This window comes from Lissotriton helveticus, chromosome 5_1, assembly GCF_964261635.1.
Source record: "Lissotriton helveticus chromosome 5_1, aLisHel1.1, whole genome shotgun sequence".
In the NCBI taxonomy this organism is placed as follows: Eukaryota; Metazoa; Chordata; class Amphibia; order Caudata; family Salamandridae; genus Lissotriton; species Lissotriton helveticus.
The window spans coordinates 1,841,183,067-1,841,206,441 of NC_136065.1; the positions used below are offsets into that span (position 1 = coordinate 1,841,183,067).

At 44.1% G+C, this 23,375-nt stretch overlaps 1 protein-coding gene across 11 annotated transcripts in view; it reads right to left on the reverse strand.

Moving 5' to 3' along the window:
- Nucleotides 1-23,375, reverse strand: part of KAT7 (lysine acetyltransferase 7) — a 761,891-nt gene that overhangs the window by 630,453 nt on the left and 108,063 nt on the right. For 7 of the 11 annotated variants that reach the window (XM_078645249.1, XM_078645256.1, XM_078645253.1 and 4 more), the window contains exons 2-3: nucleotides 17,631-17,991; nucleotides 14,438-14,476 (exon numbers count right to left, since the gene is read on the reverse strand). In XM_078645249.1, the coding sequence (XP_078501375.1) occupies nucleotides 14,438-14,476; nucleotides 17,631-17,900 (309 nt within the window). In that variant the 5' untranslated portion in view covers nucleotides 17,901-17,991. The remainder of the gene's footprint in view (nucleotides 1-14,437; nucleotides 14,477-17,630; nucleotides 17,992-23,375) is intronic. The other 4 variants (XM_078645259.1, XM_078645254.1, XM_078645257.1 and 1 more) reach the window with 1 other exon arrangement.

Here is a 23,375-nt window from a genome sequence, read left to right on the forward strand (position 1 = left end):
TCTCCCGGTGCAGACTACCCCTCCTTTCGCATCGTCCTGGGGAGCTAATAGATTTTTTGCTAGTTACAGTAATTATTCTCATGGGGTGTGCATTCTTATTCAACATACTCTCCTGTTTACATTTCAGACAATGGTGGCTGACAAACAGGGTAGATATTTGCTGGTGGTAGGGTCAATGATGGGCAAAGAGGTAGCGTTTTTTAATGTCTATGCGCCTAACATGCGCAAATCTACACACATTATTGCATAGATATGAGCTGGACTTAATTTTCCTCGGGGGAGACAAATATATGGTTGGATCCAGAACGCGGCTCCTCAAGCTCTGCACATAACAAGCTGCACGCTAACCGGGAATTACTAGACCTAATCCGGTCCCAACACCTGCACGATCTCTGGCGCATATACCACCCAATAGATTCTGGTTAACCTTTCTTCCGGCACCACATTCTACCCAGACACGTTTAGATTATTGGCTTACTGATGCACTGGGATGTCGCTGGACTGAGGGCGTGGTTACGCTGCAGCGTACGCTTTCTGATCATGCGCCTGTGCTCCTCCGCATTTCCAGCGCGGTTGGAAGGGAACAGAGATGGTCCTTTCCTGCTACACGAGTTGTTTTAACCTGAGCTTCGTGCAGCTATTGAAGAATACTTATACTGGGCAGTGGACAAATATGCTACTCTCTTTAAGGCATATGTCCACGGAATTTGCCTCTCTAAGCAGGAAGTGTATTGCGCTCTATACGGGGTAGCCTCGTCAGAGTCGAGAGCGAGCGGTCACGGTTAGAAATGACCCTTGATGTTCCTGGTGCTTTAGCCAAACGGAGCACCCTCCTACTTGATTTTACTGAGCATGCCGATAGGAAGGCTGCCTTGTAAGGTAAACTCTATATGGCTCGTCGCGAAGGGGAACGCCCTGGCAAAACACTAGCCCGGTTGGTGTGTCCTCCCCGAGGAGCGGGGCACATGGCAGCAATAAAAAAAAGCAGATTACTCCATGGCAACGGAGGACTCCGACAGTCTCACAGAACTTGTTGCATATTACCGATCTCGCTATGCCACCACACTGCCCAAAGATTTTACGCAACATTTGGCGTACTTGGAGAAGATTACCATGGTGTGGCTTACTACGGGCCAAGCTGAGTTTCTTAGCTACCCTTTCACAGTGGAGGAGATTACCATGGCCATAGAGGCCATGTGTGGCACAAAAGCACCGGATCTGGGCGGTTTGTCCGGAGTATTTTATAAAACATTGAAAGATGTCCTGGCGCCCCAATTACTTAAAGTTTACGTGGAGGCTTTAGAAGCAGGGACCCTCCGCCCTCTATGCGAGAGGCGGCTATCTCTCTCTTGTTGAAACCGGATAAAGACCTCACGAGTTGTGCCTCCGACCGGCCCATACTTTTGACAAATGTTGACAATACAATTCTGGCAAAACTACTGTCCACCCGGCTCTCCCTATTGTTAGATCAAATATTGTCACCAGCGCAGTCTGGTTTCATTCAGCACAGCTCTACAGCCCTCAACCTACGCACATTTTTTTCAATTATTTTCAGAATCAACCCAGATGTACCCGCAGCGACAGCCCTCCTCGACACGTAGAAGGTTTTTCATTCCGTGGAGTGGCCATTCCTGCTAGCTGTGCTCCGCAAGTTGGGGCTCCCAGCTAATTTCATTGCACCGACTGTGCTTTTATATTCAGCTCCCACGGCTCGCATCCGAGTAAATGGCTCCCTGTCAAAACCAATTCCTATCTCCCGGGGGACTCGACAGGGCTGCCCCCTGTCCTCCCTGCTTTTTATTATAGCCATGGACCCCCTGGTTCATCACCTACAGGAAAATAATTTGTTCCACGGCCTCCAATTTAAGTCCAGTCTCCTCTTAATGTCCCTTAACGCAGACGACATATTGTTTGTCCGACATCCAAGCACCAACCTACAGCCCCTCATTGACTAGGTGAATAGATTTGGGGTGATGTCTGGGCTGCCTATTAATTGGAAGTCAGAGCTATTCCCAATTACTGAATCTACTACCCCGGGAGAGCTGGAGATGCCCCTGCGTTGGGCCGGGGATACTACTAAATATCTGGGTGTTGTGTTACATCAACAAAAAGACAAAGTTATACGCCTAAATTATGAGCCTGCTACTGTACAATTTAGCTCACAAGTGGAACGGTGGTTTCAACTACCTATCTCCATGGCTGGGCATATCGCCCTTATTAAAATGAATATTCTTCCCCGCTTCCTTTATTTGTTTTGTAGTATACCCATTCCGCTCACCAATGCGTTTTTTACGCAACTCAAGCGCCTGTTGATACGTCTGATTTGGAGGGGGGGGGCGTGGAGGGGGAAGGAGCGCAGGCCGCCAATAGTACATGATACACTCACGCTCTTATGATAGGGGTGGGTTTTCGGTCCCTGATTTTCACTTGTACTACCTGGTCGCAAAGGCACAATTTGCCCACCACTGGTTTTATCCAGATGCCTGCATATCTTACACTGAGCCGGAAATAGACTTGGCAGCGGCCACCCCTTTGGGGGCGCTCTTTTCACAAGGTATGTCGCTGGATCCTTATGATATACAGCCTCTCTCCACTGCATGCTGGGCCTGGTGTATATTGAGTCGTCGGCTAGGGGATGGCTTCTTCTACTCCCCAGAGATTCCATTATATCGGACTCCGCGGTTACAGCTCACATCTAAGTGAGTAGTACAACATACCCATGTGAAATTGGACTTGCTTACTTTTGGTTCTTTTTTCCCCAGACGGTCGGGCGATAACTATGACTGATCTCACTACCCGCGCTGAATTGACATACATGGACCAGTTTGTGGTAACAAGACTTCTTGGGGCACTCCGCTCATTTACTACTACATTTCCTACCTCCCCTTTGGAATTCCAACCACTCACTTTACTTATACTGATAGAGAGGTAGATCACCTCGTCACTAAAATATACCGAGCATGCTCGGTGCTAAAACCGGCCCGGGATCAAGGGGCCAGAGGCCGATGGGAGAAAGACTTGGGTCCCCCGTTAACAGATAAGGAGTGGGCATTCTGCCTAGAACAGATACATAGGTTATCTCCCAACCACAGGCACAAACTCCTTCATCTCGGGTTTGTACATAGGACCTACATTACACCATGTCAGATAAATAAATTCGATCCTACTAAGCCACCCATCTGTCCAAAGTGCAAGACTCCCGAAGCAGATTTTTCCCAGATGACCTGGGTATGCCCCCGGATAGCACCCTACTGGGTTGATGTCTACCAAACACTCTCAGACATAATAGCTACCCCCCTATCTCCCAAATTGGCTTTACTGGGAATAGTAAATGCGGTGAAAGTATGCCACCGACGTCTCGTTGCTCTGCCATTACTATTAGCAAAAAGGGAAATTGCAGTACATTGGGGGGCAAACATCAGTCCCACAAAAGACATGTGTATGCATAGTATGGCATACTGCGACACACAAACTGAAATGTATGCTACACTTAAGACCCCAACCTCGAGTCCTAAAGACATCTGGCATATTTATTGCTGCTATATGCGGCAAACAACAGCAATCCTCCCCCCTTCCCTCTCCAGGATCTTCACACACTGACTATGCATATGGGCCCATGTCCCCATTGGCCCCTCACGACTCATCTCACACCCTAGGGTGATATCTCATCTTTTCGCCACATGCCAAATAGGGAACTGACATGTGGCAACATTGTGTGATACTTGCTGCCGAAGGGGGGGGATTTAGAGTGCAGATGAGACGTATTCATATGAGAGAGATTAACATCGAAACATGTATGGTATCTTGAGGACTTCTGTCGGACCATGGATTTGAAATGCAACTTTATCCCAAACGATGCCATCTGCAACAGGGAAAGCCGAAATGTTCACACGGGCTTGATCACATTTCAGGATATGGGAGCCAGAATTCTATCAACCAATTTCATAGCAGAGGGTTCCGGCAAATAATCACCATTGATAAGCAATAATAACACTGTCACAAACCCAATTGATATGAAGAAGAAAATCAGTATAAGCAGATGTAGGTCCAGGGTGGGACCAGGTAAGTCTTTTTGAACTAAGTGATGAAAATACTGTTTTTTCCCTCGGTGGGGGTGTCACAGAGGAGGACCAAGCGGAAGAGTCATAAGAGAAACTTGTATGGACCTCAAAATACCGCTTGCTCCCACGTTCATTAACTGAGACAGCGCAGTATCAGCTTGAAGATGTAAAGGACTGTCCGGTACTTCAATGTGGGACTCATCCGCAGGATAAGCATACTCGACGTCTGCATTAGAGGAAGATGAAGGCACAACAGGCAGAGCGTCTATTGGAGTCTCCATCTCACCACCAATGACGCAGGCATTAGTCGAAAGCCTGAAGGCATCTGATTCTGGGAAATAGCGTTACAGGAAACACTAGGAGTTACACTATTCAGAATCGGCCAGTTGGTATAGTATGAAATGGTCAACAAAATGTATCTGTTTTCTTTGCGACCAAGCAAAGGTGGTAGTATCACTGTACGAGTACCCTTCAATCCAAGAACTGAGACTGGTGCACGATTATTTTTTGCTCTCCAGCTTTTCTTGTACAAGATCTCCAATCTTAGGAAGCCAGGCGGTGACCGGAATCAGCATTGCCGTGTTGTTGGTAGAGGGTAGATGTTCTGCAGCATAGCTGTCACAGGTGGTGTAGTTCCTGTACAATAGTAGAATGGTTATCTATGTCAAATGTCGCAGCCGCCACCACAACATCTAGACCATCAAGGTCTGGCACAAACGTTGAACTCGATACAAATGGGTCAGACAGTTCCTACCAGTAACAGACTCTAGTGGTCAAAGATTGCTTGAAGTCACAGTTCATTCGCTCCACTATAGAATTTCCCTCAGGCCTTTATGGAGACGAAAACTGCGCCAGCACCCCCAAAGACTTCATCGAGTCCTTGTATGCCTTAGAGGCGAACGCTAGACCCTGGTCATAATGGAAGGTGCCACAGGCAAACATCCCCGACAAAGACATGCAAATCTTTAATGACATTTCGAGCGTCAGAGCTGCGTTGTGGCCAAATCCATAGGAATCTAGTGCACAAATCAACTGCGACAAAAGAAAATGTATACGCAGTATCAGAAGTCAATGGACCGCAGTGATCAAGATATACACAGTCAAATGGCTGAATATTAAATATACACACACCTGTGTTTGTGGTGGTCGTGAAACCATAGATGGTTTGATTTGTTGACAAATGTCAAAAGAAAGCATAAAATTACAGGTCTGTTTATATAACCCACACCACCAATAATGTTGCTGTAAATAGAAACAGTCGCAGACTCTCCGGCATGTGCAGGAGCCATGTGCGAATATGATCAAAGGAAGTCTGCGGTCAATGTTGGGAATCAGCCGATCCCCAACAGACGGAATTGCAGCATAAGGAACTTGCTTGGGAGATAAATATTAAGAAGCAGTTCCATCCTTCGTAGCAGCTATAGCTGGCAAAATGTCATGATCTATCTTAGTCATGGATCTTTTAACTGCTGCAATGGAACACGAGGCTACTGCAGATTTGGCTGCCTCGTCAGCCAAAGAATTACCAACAGCATGTGCTCCCACACTCTGATGACCAAGAGTATGAATAACCTGTGTGAGCGGCAGACTCTCTTTAAGCTCTGCCACTCGAACCCAACGCATTTTATGCTTTATTGCGCGGCCCTTAGAATCTCGATAATCATTCTGAGACCAAAAGAATAAGTTGTCATTAAAAGACTGGACACAGTAGTAAGAATCACACACAATAAGAGTATTCCCATTAGGACCTGTAAATCTGAGAGCTAGAACAAGAGCACGCAGCTCAGCCAATTGCGCCGTACAGTCTTAAAGTGCCTGTATATGCACTATGGAAGCCTTAAATTCACAATTTAAGATTGAACCAGCCACAATAGGGCAAGCTGCTGAATAAGCATGTTTAGACCCGATGGCCGGTTGAGCAAACAGTCGGTATAAATGATAAATTTTTACTGATCCAAAGAAAGCAACGACAACGGAGGAGGATGAACATGTTCATACTGTAAAAACTCCTGCATCTGAAGAGCAGGGATCAAAGATGAATGTGACATCAGCCGATGTCAAAGAAGTAGCCCATGTATCGAACGGGGATGTAAAGCTTTAGAGTCTGAAAACTTGCCTTAGTCACTGCTTCTAAAGCAGGGATAGACGAAACCATAAGCATGCGTTTCCCCTGGGGCAGGGAGCGTTCTTTCAGAATCACCATTTGGACCGCAGTCAAAATCTTTTAAACATTCGAAAATCGCATTTCTGCTGCGGTGTACAAATGTGCTTTGAATGCAAATGGTACTGTGTCGCCTTCGTTGAAAGTTAAGTACGTGAAACTCACCATCCCAGGTACAATACGTATGACCAGGTTTGTAGAATTATCAAGCGTCAACAAGTAGTTACATGCTAGCAGATCTGACTGCAAAGATTGTAGAACCGAGGTTTGTTCCAGAAACCAGCAGGCAGGAGGATATGTAGGTTTTATCAATGCATAGAGTGGTTTGATACGCTGGGCATAATCGGGGATGTATGTCCTCCCGAAATTTAAAAATCTCAGCAAAGACTGAAGCTTCTTCAGAGTAGACGGAGGTTGCTATTGTGCACATTTCTCCAGAAAGAGGAGAGCTAACCCCCTACCTTTATTAATGAGCTCGGAGCCCAAAAAGAGCACCGCAAAACAAGCAATGCGTCATTTAGCAAATTTGATTTTTTTATCAATAGTTGGCAAACAGAATAATTTGTTCGACACGGACAAGATGCGGTATCAGTTAGTCGTCCGTCAGATAAATATCATCTACGTACGAGAACACATCTGGGTCTATGCTGTGTAACAAAGACAACATGTGCAGCAAAAGCCCTGGGGCTGTTCAATGGCGGTAAATGATGTCCAGTCACATCTCTTAGGTGCAAAGTTGTGACTGTAGAAACCATTGGATATATCCAATATCATCTTATATTTTTTACGAACAATGCTGTTCACTAGCGCAGAGCTGTGAGTGTTCTGTACCGCAAACGTACGACAATGACGTTCACTAGCGCAGAGCTGTGAGTGTTCTGTACCGCAAACGTACGACAATGACAGTTCAAATTTTGATAATCTAATACAATGCGACATGAACCGTCCGGCTTCGATACCGGAAATAGAGGATTATATTCATTGGCGATACACAGGATTCAATTATACCTTGATATTCCAATTGACTCCGAATGTCACAAACAGGAGCTTTAGCCTCTCGTCTGATCAGATGTTGTGGTTGCGGCATAGACCGTGATGGGGTCTCATGTGAGGCCAATCTTTATCCCAGCCCACTTGATTACGGTACACCCCTGGAGTAAGGGCCAATGCCCACTCCAATATGTAAGCCCGTTTAGCTTTCTCAGGGACACAAGGTGAAAACTCGGAAGTATCATGTCCTCCCCTCTAGAAGCCGACAAAACACATGGTGGAGGCCAATCTGCCTCCGCTAACAAAATGACATACGACATAGTTGAAAATTTCCCAGAGAACCGCTGTAATTGCATGCTGTATAACACTCTCAATCTCAGAGTCTATCCGGGGGGAGGGGGGGTGCAACTCGAGTGTCTGCTGTTTCTACTGTAATAAATGTATCCGTTGCTCTCGCCTCCAGACAGGGACACAGTGCCTCCCGGACTATGGTAACCTCCGCCATGCTGTTGAGCAGAGTCACTGTTCATGTCTAGTCTAGGAGTAGGTGTTTTCACCGTCTGAGGCATACTTCGCTGTTAAATCAACAACTTTCTTCTTTCGATATGGGGGTCGAAAACGAGGCAGTCCCTCTTGTTTGGCTTTCGCGTCAAACGGACGAAGTTGATCTCGTCCCTGTTCAATGGTCGCACCTTTGCGGCAATCCTGGAGCTCTCCACCACCGACTTGAGAGTCTGATGTGTCCGACAAAGAACGAGGAGAGCACTGATCAGGGAATAGGAATCTATCAGGAGTCTTAATGATCGAGCAAATCATAAGTACGCTCAGAAGAATCGGGTTTCAGTGAACCAGCACCCGAACATTGCTTCTGTTGCTGCCCCTATTTTTTATTTCTCCGTTTCTTTTTAGAAAAGAATGGGCGCCCATCCTGATCAGTTTGGGCTTTTTGTTGAGGTTGATCTTTAGTCAAAAGCTCAATTCCTAGACTATTGCACCTTAAGGTTTTTTTAAGCATTAGCAATAATCTTTAGTAATTTGCTCGGTTTGTCTGCGTCAGCAACAGCCTCCAAGCGTTGTGCCACTTGTAAGCTAACAGCTTCACCCTTCACAGTAGCAAGGATCATATCGCAAAAAATGTTGTCCACTCCCACTAGTCTCATTCCCAACCCCAGGGCTGCCTCGGCCCCATGTTCATCCTGAACGGGTTAAATCACGGAAGGGAGAACCGTCATTGAGGAGGTGCCAAAGCACATCAAATATACCACTGCCAACACTCTACCCCAATCAGCTAACTATGAGACAATGCCTTTAGGTAAGCTCATGGTCAGAATCCAGTGTTTCTCCACAGGTGTGACTTTAGGAAAAACAGCTTAGAGTTGCCCAAATTTTTCAGCAAGCCAATAAGGAAGCTCGTCCTTATTTTGCAGACGCTTGCCCATCATCGAATTATTCATGACAGTACTAATAACTACACCATCGGGACCAGGTGGTTGGGCAGTAACTCCAGGTGGTCCCACCTGCATGTTGCGCAATATGAACTGTAAACCAACTCTATGTACACATATTAATGAAGTATGTAATACATGTAGCTTTGCGACTAGAACATCAAGATAATTTGGATGGGGGTACACCCAGCCAAATTGGAATATGTGGCCCCATAAACGGACCGCTGTCAGAGGGTGTGGAAGGGCACCATTAAACTATATGGTGTGTTGCCACGCTGTTAATGGAACTTCAAGAGATCGATAATCCGGCAGAAGAGTGCTGGCAGTATATTGGCAGTATATTCGTGAAAGAAATTATCAGTTCCATCTACTGCCAAAAACGAGACCCAATAATAAAATACCTCGAAGCGGTGAGCTGCATTTGTCTCAACAACAAAAAAAAAGGTCAGCACCGGCATCTGGGACTCCATGTTGAGTCAAGTAAGCGGTAACAGGAGCGCGGTTAGGACCCACTGTGGCAACCGCCAGAAGCAAAACAAGAGGACAACAACCTACAATCGACAGCACAACAGGCAAAAGAAAGAAAAAGATCTTTTAAAATTCAAGCTTGAAAAACCTATAAATTCTCAATATAGCAGGCTACACCGTCACAACTCCCTACGGAAACAGAAGTGAGGGGATTCTGGACAAGCACAAGCATTACTGAGGCGTCTCGCAGGTAAGTACTAGACCAAACGTTGGCGGCGCCATGTTGCAGGGATTTTGCACATACACAGAACTATGTGCAGGAAGACGAGACCTCTGTATATAGGGGCCAAAGCTTACTACCACCTCAGTACCCAAAAATCCAGAATAGACTAGCTATAGTGTCTCACTCACTCGTACCTGTCCACAATAAGAATTAACAGAGTCACTGTTATAGGTCAAAATGTTTATTTTAACTATGGTGCTCTATAATGCAGTATACGAGCCACTACCAGCAGCAAAATGCATAGACCTAAAACAGTTCGCATCGTTGCAAGTCCATAGATTATTAAAGGGGAAAGTCATCGTATACAGACAGTGGCTAAAGGGATTCAAGGCGTAACCACCCAGCCCTTGCCCAGAAGAAGTTTTATTATATAAAAGAAGATCTCCGGACTTTGGCAGCAGACCCCATACTTTAGTGCCTAGATGGTATTTTTACATTATAGGAACAGCATAGCTCTTCTCCCTGGAAAAGTCCCTCTCCAAGTGTGTGTTAGAATAACATGCATCCCCATAATAGCAAAGCACGAATTTCTATCAATAGCAGCTGTGTTCGCATGTTTTGTCTAGGTGCTAGGGACTGACCAGAAAAGAACAAGGGGCATTGGTTTTCAACCTTGCACACCGTGCTCAGACTAAACTCCAGGAACAGGCAGAGAACACACACAAAGCAGATGGTTCTCATTTAATGAGGGTGCCTGATTAATTTGGGAAAACAGTTAAAGGATACCAAAAATAAGATAGATGCACAACAATGTCCCATGTTTAACTGGTAAGAGGAAGCAAATAAGCATAAGCAAGAGGAGCATGTCCGCGGGATGAAAGACCCATAAGAAAATGTAATTCCAAATCAGTCAATGAGGGACAGGGTTATGGTTTCCTTTTCCCCCTCTGACCCTCCACCTCTCATTTGAATCCTACCAAACAAGCAGAGAAAATAGCACAAGAGAGAGACTCAAATTCAAGACCTCTACATGTATTCTTCTGTGTCAGATGCTGTTGGTGAGCCTGCTGTAGTACCCGAAAATGAGGCTGTGTCAGAAACCCCACTGGCAGGAATGAGAAAGAGCAGGCAGGTGCAGAGAGACCAGAAAATTGCTAAAAAGCAATAGAGGACACACCACACATTCAAGAGGCCGACTGTTAAGTCGCTTTCGATAGGTGCTGGACAGACGCCCAACTATTACCCGTGAGAATTTTAGAAGCACTGCAGATCGTAGGGCTTGAGACAGAAGTTGATATGATCGAGAAAATCCTCACAGTTCACCCACTACCGAAAAACAGGACAAGAGTATCCGACAGCACCCTCATAGCCTTTCCTTAAGAGATTATTCTGGCCTTGCTGACATAGTTAACACAAAGAGATGATGGAAGGAGCGCTGAAACTTTTCAGACACTCACCCCCAGTCATAGATCTGGGTTAAATCCATCATCGTTCTTTAGCTCACTTCGCCGCCGCAGACTACCTGATGAGGGCTGTTAGCCCAAAACCGGTCCCAGGATGCTGGTTTCCAGTCCAGGGCAGACATGGCTTGGAAGTTCGGGCTGGACTGTTCCCATGAGATACAGGGTCAAGACTGATTTGCATATAGCTGTATCTGAACTGGGGTAGCGAAGTCAGCCAAAGAACGATGATGGATTCAACCCAAATCTGTGAGTGTTTGAAAAGTTTCAGCGCTCCGTCTATCATCTCCTTGTGTTTGCCTTGCAGACAGAGTTACCATTCAAATTGATGAAAGTCAGCATCTGCTAAAGTGCATTCCGCACAGGTGGATGAACTGGTTGTCTGACTTGTGCATGTGTTCTGTCTTCTAAACAGATTTTAACTGTATTCACAGATTCTAAGTATGTCTTTGGAATGGATTTCGGGTTTCTGTGGATGTCAATGAGGTTACTCATCTCAGTGGAACCCCTTATTAACCACTTGGCTGCTAAGCATCTTCTGGCACTTCAATGTAATTTCCATTGAAATCAATGGAAACTCCATGACGAGTTACCCTTGTCATTAGCACTGAAGGGGTTAAGAATGGGTTGTACACAATTTGTTAAGTGATCTCATGCGCTCTCTGAAGGTAGCAATTGTAATATGTAAAATGTGCCACTCAGTCTAACTCAAAGTGTCTCAGGGAAATGCAGTGGCAGGCAAGGCTGCTTTGTCTCCCAATGGTGAAGCCACTATGCATACATCTATTTCCTGTACCTACTTTCAAAGATGCATCTGCCTTACAGAAGCAAGCATTTGATAGGGAGAAATAAGCATGGATCAAACAGAATCATAAAAGGGACCTTGATGGAGTGAGGAGGGGTTGCACTGGGAGTGGTCATCCCAAAATTCTTGCTCCCCAAAGTAGCTATTCTGTATCATGGCCTGGTCCATGTCGGAAGGAATGGTATGATACATTTCGCAGTAAGGCCACTCGCACACACCCCTTCTTTCCATCTGCCGCCCGCAATTATGGCCACTCTTGTGCCACCTGCCGATCCGACAGTGGGAAATGGATCAGACCAGTGGTTCTTGACCTGTGGTCCCGGGACCCCTCTGGGTCACAACGTGTACTCTGGAAGTCTGTGACTGCTTAGAAAATTATACATTGAAGGTGAATAAAGGCTATGTAGTAATACAAATAAAGAAGCAAAATGACATTTGTACAATGTAAAAATGTAGTTAAAGTGTAGGAATTTGAAATTAGTGGCTTAAAATGAAGTTTGCATCATAATATTGATTCTTGGAGCAGTGCAAGTGCTTCAATAAAATATACAGTATGGACGATGGGTGGTCACAATTGAACTTCAAAAAACCTCCAACCGGATTCTTTAAATTAAAAGTTGGATTATTGTCATTTATGAATTCATTCTCTCATTAATTGATTGTGTATTTGTTTGATGAACGCTGGTTTTTGTATTTGTGTGTATAGTTTGGAGGTTAAAATAATCGAAAATGCATAGGCCGGGTTCCCTGGCTTCCAGTGTGACACAAAGGGAGCCCCCCGATTTCAATAATGATTCGGTGGGGGCCCAAGAGTTTTAATAATGATCAAGCGGCGTCCACTGAAGTAAAAAGTTTAAGAACCACTGGATCAGGCATCTCGTCGCCCAACCACCTTCATGAATGCACTTCGACCATCTGTAAACAGACTTTATTCGGATGCCTAGATGTTGTTCATGTTCCTTTGTTCTTGTAATTGTGTGTATATCGGTAGGGTGGGTTAAAGCAGATCATAGTCTATGGGCTGATGCAGAGAGATTCTATTACTGGCATCAAAATGCCCCTCCATCTTTCCAGTGACAGTGGTGTCCACTTTATTTCTTCAGTAGCTCAGGAAATATTCAAGGTTTGAGAGAAACAGCTACATTTTCTTTCTGGTTGCCACCCAGTTGACAGGAAAGGTAGAGCTTCCCCAAATTTCCCCCCAAAAAAGATAGCCAACATTTGCTCACAAACCCAACTGAAATGGCCTAATACTCCGCCACTCTGGCCCATACATACGAACAATTCCTTCAGAGAAAACAGAACTGATCCCCTTCCAAACAGTGATGGGGAGACCTAAGATGCTTCCCTCTAACCCACCAGGGTCCCCTGCGTCTCTTAATCTGCAATTTAATTATGATTTAGGTACAAAATGATGAGACAAACAACTTGGGACCTGTTCCATAGAGCTTGTATGTTTTTCTTTTAAATTAAGCTTTCTGTTAGACTGACAGCTAATGCAGAGAAGACTACGGCATGTACATAGACATGCTCAAATTTCCATTGGTGCAGGAAAACACTCACTGCAAATATTTACATTTTCTCTAACTGATGCTGGCCCACACCAGCACTCCTAGATACAGGCTGTTGCAGTAATATAAACCAACAAAACAGGCTCCACATGTATAAGCAATAGCAGGCAACTATGTTAATCTACATTTTCTGAGAGCACTCAACCTAAAATAACTACCAGAGACATCACTTTCACCAGATCTGGGTAAGACAGACTACCATGCCATCTCGATCTCCGTCTAAATTTTACCACAAGCATAAAATCAATCTTGAACTGAGCTGGAGGAAATTGGGCAACATCCTTTGCGTTATATCTAAAAGGTACTTCTTCACATCCAAGACAGAGATGGGACACTGTTTCTCCGAGCAGGTGACAAGCTATGATCCAGCAACAAAAATAGCATAAGAGTTAAATACATTAACCAGATTTCCCACATAAGACAAAGAAAATCAAAGGGACCAGTGCAGATTCCTGGAAACACCATGCTGCGACATGATAGTAGTGCAAACAACTGAACTTACTCAATGAGCAATGATGCACACACCATTCACACCATACCAATAGTCCCCACTTCTTCCAGTCTGTGGGTTGAGACAGTCATGTCCATGGTGTTAAACACTGCAGAAGGATACATGAGAAAAACACTGCAGAAGGATACATGAGAAATACCAGAGGCATATACCCTCCATTGAAAATGGCACTACGTTCTTCCACTATGATAACCAGCACAGTTTCCTAATTCCTGCCAGAGAGAATCCAAGTTGCTATAAATATAATACAATAGCTCCCTACAAAAACTCAGAGACCTGACCGGTTCAACTTTCTCAGCAGCTTGACCACAGAGAGACCAGTGATCGGTCAACAAGTGCTTGGATTTTTAACATTCATATCGGCCTTCTTGAATAATGGAGAAGCTACACCTGCTCTACTTACAGAAAACAGAAAGGACCAATCCCAACATTAAGGACTCATTTAAGACGACAGTTATTGTCTCCATAATGACTAAAGAAAGATCTCAATAACACATTGGGACATAATTCATCTGGGGCACCAGAGAGCGAGCCTGCTACAATACAGTAGTTCACACCCAAAACACTGGAAAAATTCAAAGTGGAACAACAAATATGAGCATATAGACAAATCAGGTCTACTGATGAAAAACATTAGACCTATATTGAACAAAATTCTTATTGCATCCTTATGAAGTTTTCAAAATGCTTTGCAACTCTGACTTGCCCCATTCAGCTGCTTTTCAATAATATTTGGCATTACCTTTCTTATTTTCTCTGTTCCATCATCAAAATTTGGGAGCTGAAGAGAAAGAAACAAAAATGGTCAGTCACATTCAAGGAAACACATCAGCCAACATTCATGAAGGTCTGCAATAAAGTGTAAACGACTTTAGGATGCTATCTTCATGCAATCAATCCAGTCTCTTACTTGGACATATCGCATCACCTGCAAAATGCTTGGCATTCATGTAAAAAAATAAAAACATGTATGTTGAGGACTAGGACACTTTGGAGGCCATTTTAGTTTTTCAGGTGCTGCCCTTGCTCATTTAACACTGCCAAAAAGTAACTCATATATATATATATATATATATATATATATATATATATATATATATATATATATATATATATATACACATATATACATATATACATATATACACACACACACACACACACACACACACATACGATACAAACATTGTTAGAACCATGAGTCACAGTATCAATCCAAGAAAATACGAGTGTTAAAAGAAACTGCAGAATAAGTGAGACAGACTCTTTGCATATATGTAACTCCTTTGTCCGCATATGCAACAAACAAGTTATAGCACCTACTCCTATCGTATTAGCAAAGAAATAAAAAGTCCAACCCAATGAACCAAAGGGTGCTGCGTCACCGGGGGTATATTCCTACATTCCAGAAAAGGGACTACAAGATTAGGGAAAGTACAGTGTGGTGGAAGGGGGCAGGGTGGGGGATGGGAGTAATCTATATGGAGTCTCCTCATGTGCGCTGAAGGTAAGGAATGCTAGACAAGTGCCTAAGAGCTCAGTTTGGGAGAAAGAGTGGTTCAGTCCTCGCCCATCAAGTTTGCATCTGGGATAGAAGCAGGGGATCGTCCTTGCCCATTAGTGGAGCGTCGCGTAGTATCTGATCCCACGCATGAGCATGTTCTCGACTGCGCTGCCCCCTTAATACATCAAGGTTCAGAACACCACGCATATTCCGCCCATCTGTCCAGTTCCCAATGCCATCCCAGTAGAGCGGGACCCACATGGAATTTCTATAAAAGAGATATGCAGCCGAGCCAAAAATTAAAGCTAGGTCCATAAACCTAGATGTGACGGCTCCACTGTGCGAGTTGGGAAACAGTCCCAATAGACAAGACAGCTGGAGACCTATTAAGGTTGCGGCCCGAAGCAGTATTGACCAGGGCCCCCACAGTGTCCCGCTATAGAGTGCAAATCAGGCAGGCCAACACCACATGGTAAAAGTCGGCGCCGTCCAACTGATACTTGGGACATGCTACCTTGGTCCCTGGTAATATTCGATTGAGTTGTTTAGGAGTTGGGTATAACCTGTGGAGATAATAATACTTCATCAGTTTAAATCAGGCGTTATGGAAGGTACGCGGAGTATAGCTTAGAATATTAGCGCAGACTTTATCGCACAAGTCTCGGCCCAGGTCTACAGCCCAGCAAGCCCGTAAAGGGGAATGATTGTGCTTTGTTTGCGAGAGCATTTGACTATAAAGGAGCATGACTGCCGCGGTCCATCCTGTTATAGTGCAGCTTGCCTTTATTGGGTTCTAACTCCTCCGCTTGCCCGACTGATAGCAGCCGCCACTGCACCCTACAATAGGTCCTGCCCAGTCCCCTGTACGTGGAGGATGAAGTAGCATCAATAAGGGGATGTCCCCGGAATAAGGGAGCTTCATCTTGGCGCATTGCAGCTCTCAGGCACACACAAACAGGATGGCAGGCAACGAGACCGGGTTTGTGGGGTGAGGAGGACTGTCGCCAGACAGGACCGGATAAGAGCAAATCGCTGTCCCAGAGTGGCATCCATTTTAGTTGTGCAGCAAGGTAATAGAGCTCAATGTCTGCCACGCAATCCCTCCCTCATCTGCAGGGAGGCGCAATTTACCCAAGTCTATACGGCAGTGCATTTTGCACCTGATAAGCTGAGAAAGCAATCCATCAACTTTGCTGAAAATAAGCTGGGAGGCGAACTGGCAGGGTTGCGAAATAAAGGATCAGAGTAAGGAAGATACTTTTTGACAGAGAAATCAGTACCATCACGGAGAGCCAGCTAGAATTATATGAACTTATAAAGAAGCGAGCGTTGCCCAAATGTTGTCCTCCATCAGCTCGGATAGTCCTTTATCCCTAGACATTGGAATGTTATCGGTTCTCACCGAGGGTTGTTCCAATTTCGGGAGAGGGAGCCATGTGAGCTGGTATATAAACAGAAAAAAACATTACATTTGCCCCAATTGAGTCTCAGTCCCGGTTGGAATCCAAACTCAGCCAGTGCAGCAATTTATCCCTCAACGTCAGCACGCTCACCCAGAGTACAGTACAGAGGAAGAAGAAGTCTGCATAAAGGGAGATATATAAGAACGAGTCATCCCTCTTCAAACCCTGGTAGTGGCGGCTAGTGTGAGGGCGAGCAGCTCTGCTGCCAAGGCTAAGAGAAACAGCAAGAGGGTACATATCCATGACAGGTGCCATTCTCAATGGCAAGAGGCAATTGCGGGACTTATGATGCGGACCACAAACTTAGAGAGGTTTTTTAAATATTTTTCATGGACTTGATTTAGTATGATACAGTTCTAACATCTTTGTTTTCTACCTTCTCTCGGATAGGTGTCTGGAGATCGGGTCCATCGGTACAGTCCTTACCGCTCGAAGGAAGGAGACAGGTCACAGGGAAGTGTTCTAAGATTAAAGTTATTATCCCTTCAGCTCTTTCCTGATTTCAGTGAGGGACCTTCATCAAACTCAATCCTGTGCACCAATCACCCGGTAAATACGAAAATAAAAATATCCACAAAGAAACTAAAATTGAGAGAGCATGGCTGCTTCTTGCTATCTGAAGATTTCTTAAATGACTTGGACTGTGGTGTATGTTTGGTTTCTTTTCACCACATACACAGGATATCTCACACCATCTCTTAATTTACCAACACCATTGCAGCTCCACCAACATCGTGCATTATATTTATGCAAAAAGATTAGTAATGATATGTTCTGCCCCTCGCAATGAAGACTGACCTTCAATATTGAAAAACACAAACAAGTCAAGTCTTTTCAGGACATTTGTGAGGGGAATCGTATGCCAGGCAACAACTGCTCAAAATGCAGTGTGGTGAGATCTCATCTGGCCCCAACCCTCCCGGTGTCTATCTCCTTGAGCTTCCCTTGCCGTGTGAGGAAACAAGTACCTGTGATAGCTGCGCCCCGCCAGGAGCATGGCGGGGTGCAACAACTTGCCGGTGGTCTCCTGGTTTCGCCTCAGCATCCTTGGAGACTTCTGTTGACTCCAACAGCATTCCTTCAAAGCTAGTCTCGGCTGTCCTCCACTCTGGCAATCCTCCCTCGATGCTTCTCTCCACGTCCATCCACTCCAGCACAGATACGGTGTCCTCCAAATCTCCTGCTGCGTGAGCCTCATGCGGTGTCTCCGACTTGTTCTTAAAGGGGCCCGGTCCCATTATTTCGCCTGTATACTCCTCCCAATTCCGGTGTGGAAAAACAGAAGGAGGGACTTCCTGTTGTCCTTCTCGATGCTGCCTGACTTTGCTGCTGTAAGTAAAACACAGGCAGTTGAGCGGTTATGGGCCCCGCACCTGTGACATGCCATCAATTGAATCCTCCTGATTGCCCTCCGTGTCCAGGCCACCCCGACAGCGATGAAAAAAACAGAGCCAGTCCCCACTTCGCCACCAGGATCTAATAAAGCAGGCATGTCCAATTTAGGGAACCACCACCCAGAACCAGGTTCGCCTATGTGGCATACAGGTAATCCCAGCACAGAGTTCAAGGCCTTTTCAATGTCTACAGCTATAACAAGGGCTTTTGAGTATTTACTGAGGGCAGTGTGCATAACCTGCACTAACTGGCGAACATTTGGCGTGATCCAGGTTGGGATAAATCCAGATTGCTCTTCATAGATAAGGCCTTGTACAAGGGGAAGCAGTCGATCAACTAATATCTTACTCCATATCTTATAACCAACAGAGGATGGACAGGGATATGTAGGAGGCGACCAGTTCCTGGGGATTATCATGCTTAAGAAGGGGTACTGCAAATAGACTGGTGGTATGGTTTATAGGCAAAAAGGCTCCCTGGGGTATATCCACTGTATGTGTACCTATGTTTCTTATATCTGTACGGTGCTAAAAGTAGGGAGAACCACCCGCCTCCCCAAATTATGCGGCCTACGCAGCAACTCTAATATTTACACAATCCCTAGCACACGTAAAAGGTTTTTTCGAAGTACAATCAAATGACAGTAGTAACTCAGTTTGTGAACACCAAATTACACACACATATGTATTGGTCAGAAAGATTTTTCACTTTTTATTCTTAACGTAGAACTTTCCCAAGTGTGATTTCTTTAGACAGATCGAGAGCCAACATGTGAGAGAAGTAAAGATAGTAACTGATCTATTCTTCTGTATAGCCTTGAAAAAGTTGTAACCAAAGCGACAAAACACGTGTTGGCTCTATCTGTTCAAAGAAATCACACTTTGGAAAGTTCTATGTTCTACGTTACGTTGAGAATAAAAAGTGAAGAATCTTTGTGACCAATACATATATGTGTGTAATTTGGTGTTGAAAAAAGGAGTTACTAGTGTGATTTGATTGTACTTCGAAAAAAACCTTTTACATGTGCTAGGGATTGTGTAAATGCTTAAGAAGGGGTACCAACAGAGCATTGCAAGCCGGTATCCTTAGCTGTATTAATCAGCTTAGTTAGTATAAGGGCATGGGAATCAATGTACATAGAGTAGAATCCTATGGGCAGTCCGTCCATGCCAAAGACTTAATGGCCGTCTTTACCTATTGCACAAGGATTTCTAGCCCTAGCTGGGCCACACCTGCAGCAGAGATTCTGTGCATCTCTGCCAACACAATAGTCATGCATATGCTGGAGGTGGAGCTCCTCCCTACGGGCATAATATTCTGCAAAAACCCTATTGATTTCAGACTGTGCGCATAACATCCTGTTGTCGAGCATGCGTAATTGGAGGGTTTGTTAAGTACGTCAATCAGGCCTGGCTAACCAAGCTAGGAGTTTCCCTGCCTTGCCGCATTAGTCATGAACTTTGGTGGTCAGGCCTCTAAAAATTATACACTTGTTACCAGACCTGCCAGCAGTGTTTAATTTGAACAAATTGTTTCCAGTGCTCGGCACCAGCACTTAACTGTCAACATCGAAATGCATGACAGCCAGCCACATGGTGGCGCTGTTAGCCCAACTGAGTGATGAACACAACAACAGTTGTTTAATAATTCTATGTACATTAAAAATGACTAATGCCTGTCACCCAGAGCTATAAAAATAGCTAAGGTGGCAGGTATAGAGTTATTTTTAATGTATATAAAAGTCTGAATTGTCTTTAGTAACGCAATGGTGGTGGAAGCTGTTGGGAGTACCCCGACAAGTGCACTGGTACTTATTTCTTTACAAATTAAGTACTGCCTGCAGTGCTAGTAACTTGAATAATCTACTCTACCCGACTATAATGTACGTAACGCATAAACTGGTTTCATTATGTCATCCTAGGCAAATATTTTATTTTGCAGCAGCACCTTTTTCATCATTATCACATATAAGAGCACCTTCCAATATGTGAGCTCAGCATTCCTGCTATATAACAAAATCTATTTGGTTTTGCTTTAATAGACTAAATGTTGGCTCCATAAATAATAATAATCGACATGACCCTTGACTTGCCTGTTATTTCACTAATACCATTGCCATCAGGGCAGAGGCAGCAGTGTTTCTTGATTCATCTTTAAAACTCACTTTTAATAAATAGGCTACTAAATAATCAGGTGATAGCGCACTGTCATTTACAGAAAGGATATTTTCCATTGAAACGACCACAACATTTCCCCCTAACATGCAGTTTCACTTCTAAAACTATATAGTGTATAATCAGTGTAAATTAGGTTTTAGCAAACATTTATTATTTACACATCCCCAAGTAAAGTGTTCTGATTTGTTTTCTTCATATTAAAATAATTTTTCATTACACATAAATACAAAACAAGTGCTTTCATACAGAAATGTATTTTTAAATGTATGTACAGTTCGTTTTCAGCTTTCTGTGTTAGAATAAAACACGGCATCCTACAGCCTATTATTTCACACTTTTTGTACAGCAACCAAATCGTCGAACTTTGCAGTCCGAGAAAGAAAAGTAATTGTAGATGTAAACTGACTTTGGACCTCTGCCTCTGAACACAAAATAAATGTGAAAAGATAAAGGAAAATGCTACTTACCAGTATGCATCTGTTCTTGGCACGTAGAGCTGTAGATCTGCATACTTTTGCATAGATCGCCATCTGGTGTTGGGCTCGGATATTTGCACTTTTGTTATTGTAGAAGTCTTTGAAGTCCCGAGATAGGTGACTCCTCCTTTGGCTAGTAGCGCCCAAGGGCATTGACTCCATTTCCAGATTGTTTTCGCCATAAAAGGTTGATGATGGAGTTAGTTAGAACTAGAAAAGATGTCCTTGTGTAATGTATCTAAGTAAGATAGTACTGCAACACATAGGTGTTCGGGGAGGTGGGTGGGCGTATGCGGATCTACAGCTCTACATGCCAAGAACAGATGCATACTGGTAAGAAGTGTTCTACGTTCAAGGCATACGAGCTGTAGATCGCATACTTTTGCATAGACTATAGAGCAGTTACCCCGTTAGCGTTGACTACCTGAATGTGTTGCAGTAGTTTGAAAAAGTGTTCTTAGCCTGGCCCACACTAGCATGTTCTTTTGCCTGCACATCTACACAGTAGTGTTTTGTGAAAGTGTGCGGTGTAGACCATGTTGCGGCTCTGCAAATGTCATCCATGGGGATGTTTCCTAAGAATGCCATGGATGCCCCTACATTGCGTGTGGAATGCGCTCTAGGGCGAATGGATAATGGACGCTTTGCTTTTTGGTAGCATATTTTAATGCATTGAACGATCCACCTGGCAATTCCAGCTTTTGATATAGGATTGCCCTTATGTGGTGGTGAGAAAGCTACGAAAAGTTGTTTAGTTTTCCTGAAACTTTTTGTCCTTTCAATGTAGTAAAGAATAGCTCTTTTGACATCACGTTCAGCTACTTAGTCTGGTTGAGGAAAAAATACTGGGAGCTCAGACTGGTTAAGGTGGAAAGCCGAAACTACTTTAGGTAAGAATTTAGGGTTTGTCCTAAGAACCACTTGGTTGTGATGTATTTGCAAAAATGGTTCTTGTATAGTTAATGCCTGGAGTTATAAATACCAAAGAGCAAGGAGGTCTCATACAAATCCAATTAGGGACAAGGAGAGGTAAACATACAACAGAACAAGTCCCTATATTTCCACGATATGGGAAAAGCTTTGTAATGCATCCACTAATTACTCAAGAACCCATGGATGCCACATTCACATATACATAAAAAAACTTATATTAAAAAAAATTAAATACAATCAATTCAATTATAAGAAAATTGTACAATTTATTCCATACAATACAATATTTTGCACAGGAAAAAGTGCCATACAGTGAAGTAAAAAATGTGTCAATCCACATGAAGAACAATAAAATACAAGTGGACGACGCAGCGTTTCGGTATTTGTATTAATCCCCCTTCATCAGGACAAAATTCTTATTCAAAACTGGGGTTATTTAAACCTCTATATTCAATTTGAGGTTTTTGTCATTTTCTAACCGTTTCTTCTTCTTAGGGTTAGATGCTTCTGCTAATTGTAGTTAGTCTGGTTACACTCTCTGGATCAGGTACCCTTAAAATTTCTTGATGTGTAAGTTCTCTTTGAGGACAAGGGAGCCACCGAAGTCTATTGTCTTATAAATCATGGCCGCTAATAAGGATTTAGGGCCTTTGGAGGTGCGCGTGACTGGATTTCTTGATAATCGCGCTAGGTTCCTGTTCCGTCTTCTATAGGTGGTATAATTTAATTAACCAACTAGAACAGTGGGACCGGCCTCCCTGCTCCACTTGTCACTCGTTTGTTCGTGTTAGCAACGAGCAACTGAGCAGATCCGCAATTTGATTGTATATCCCAGGTAGATGCTCTGATAAGAGGTATAACTTTTGAGGAACGGCCCATCTCCAAATGCTTTGTGCTAAGCGTGAAAGCTGCAGTGTGTGTGTGTCCCCACCTGTTTTTGTATTTAGTACATTGCTGTCATGTTGTCTGTCCGGACGAGGACAGTTTTGCATAGGAGATGTTTCTGAAATGACTAAGGTGAGAAATATGGCTAGTAACTCCAGGTGATTGATGTGGAAGAGTTTTTGTTGAGGGGTCCACATACCTTAAAATGGTGTGGTTTAAGAGATGAGCTCCCCAGCCGGAGAGCGATGCTTCCGCTGTTAGCACTATTTGTAGAACCGGTTCTAAGAACGGCCGCTCTTTGGAAAGGTTTTTTTGTGTGCTCCACCATTGTAGAGAGGGATAGGCGCGGCTGCCCATCAACACCAGATCTATAAGTTGACCTTGAGCTTGGTTCCACTGTGGTGCTAGACATTCTTGTAACAGGTGCATTTGGAGTCTTGCGTAGGGGAGAATTAAGATGCCAGAGGCCATCATCCCCATTAGCTGCTTGAACACTCTAGCTGGTAGTGAGGGCTTGCATACTGGCTATGCTGGCTGGATTGGGTTATGCAAGGGCTTTGGAAGGATCTATTGTTGCACCTAGATACTGTTGGGTGTGAGACGGTTGGAGACGTGACTGGTGATGTTTATTGTGAATCCTAAGGTGTGCAGCAGCTGGATTGTGTTGTGTGTTTGTTGTACACAACTCCTGCGTGACTTGGCTTTTATGAGCCAGTTGTCTAGGTAAGGAAACACATTAACAATAAGTGGGCTGCTACTACGGCGAGACATTTTGTGAAGACTCTGGGTGCTGTTGTGAACCCGAATAGAAGGACTGTGAACTGGTAATGTTGTCCGTCCACTACGA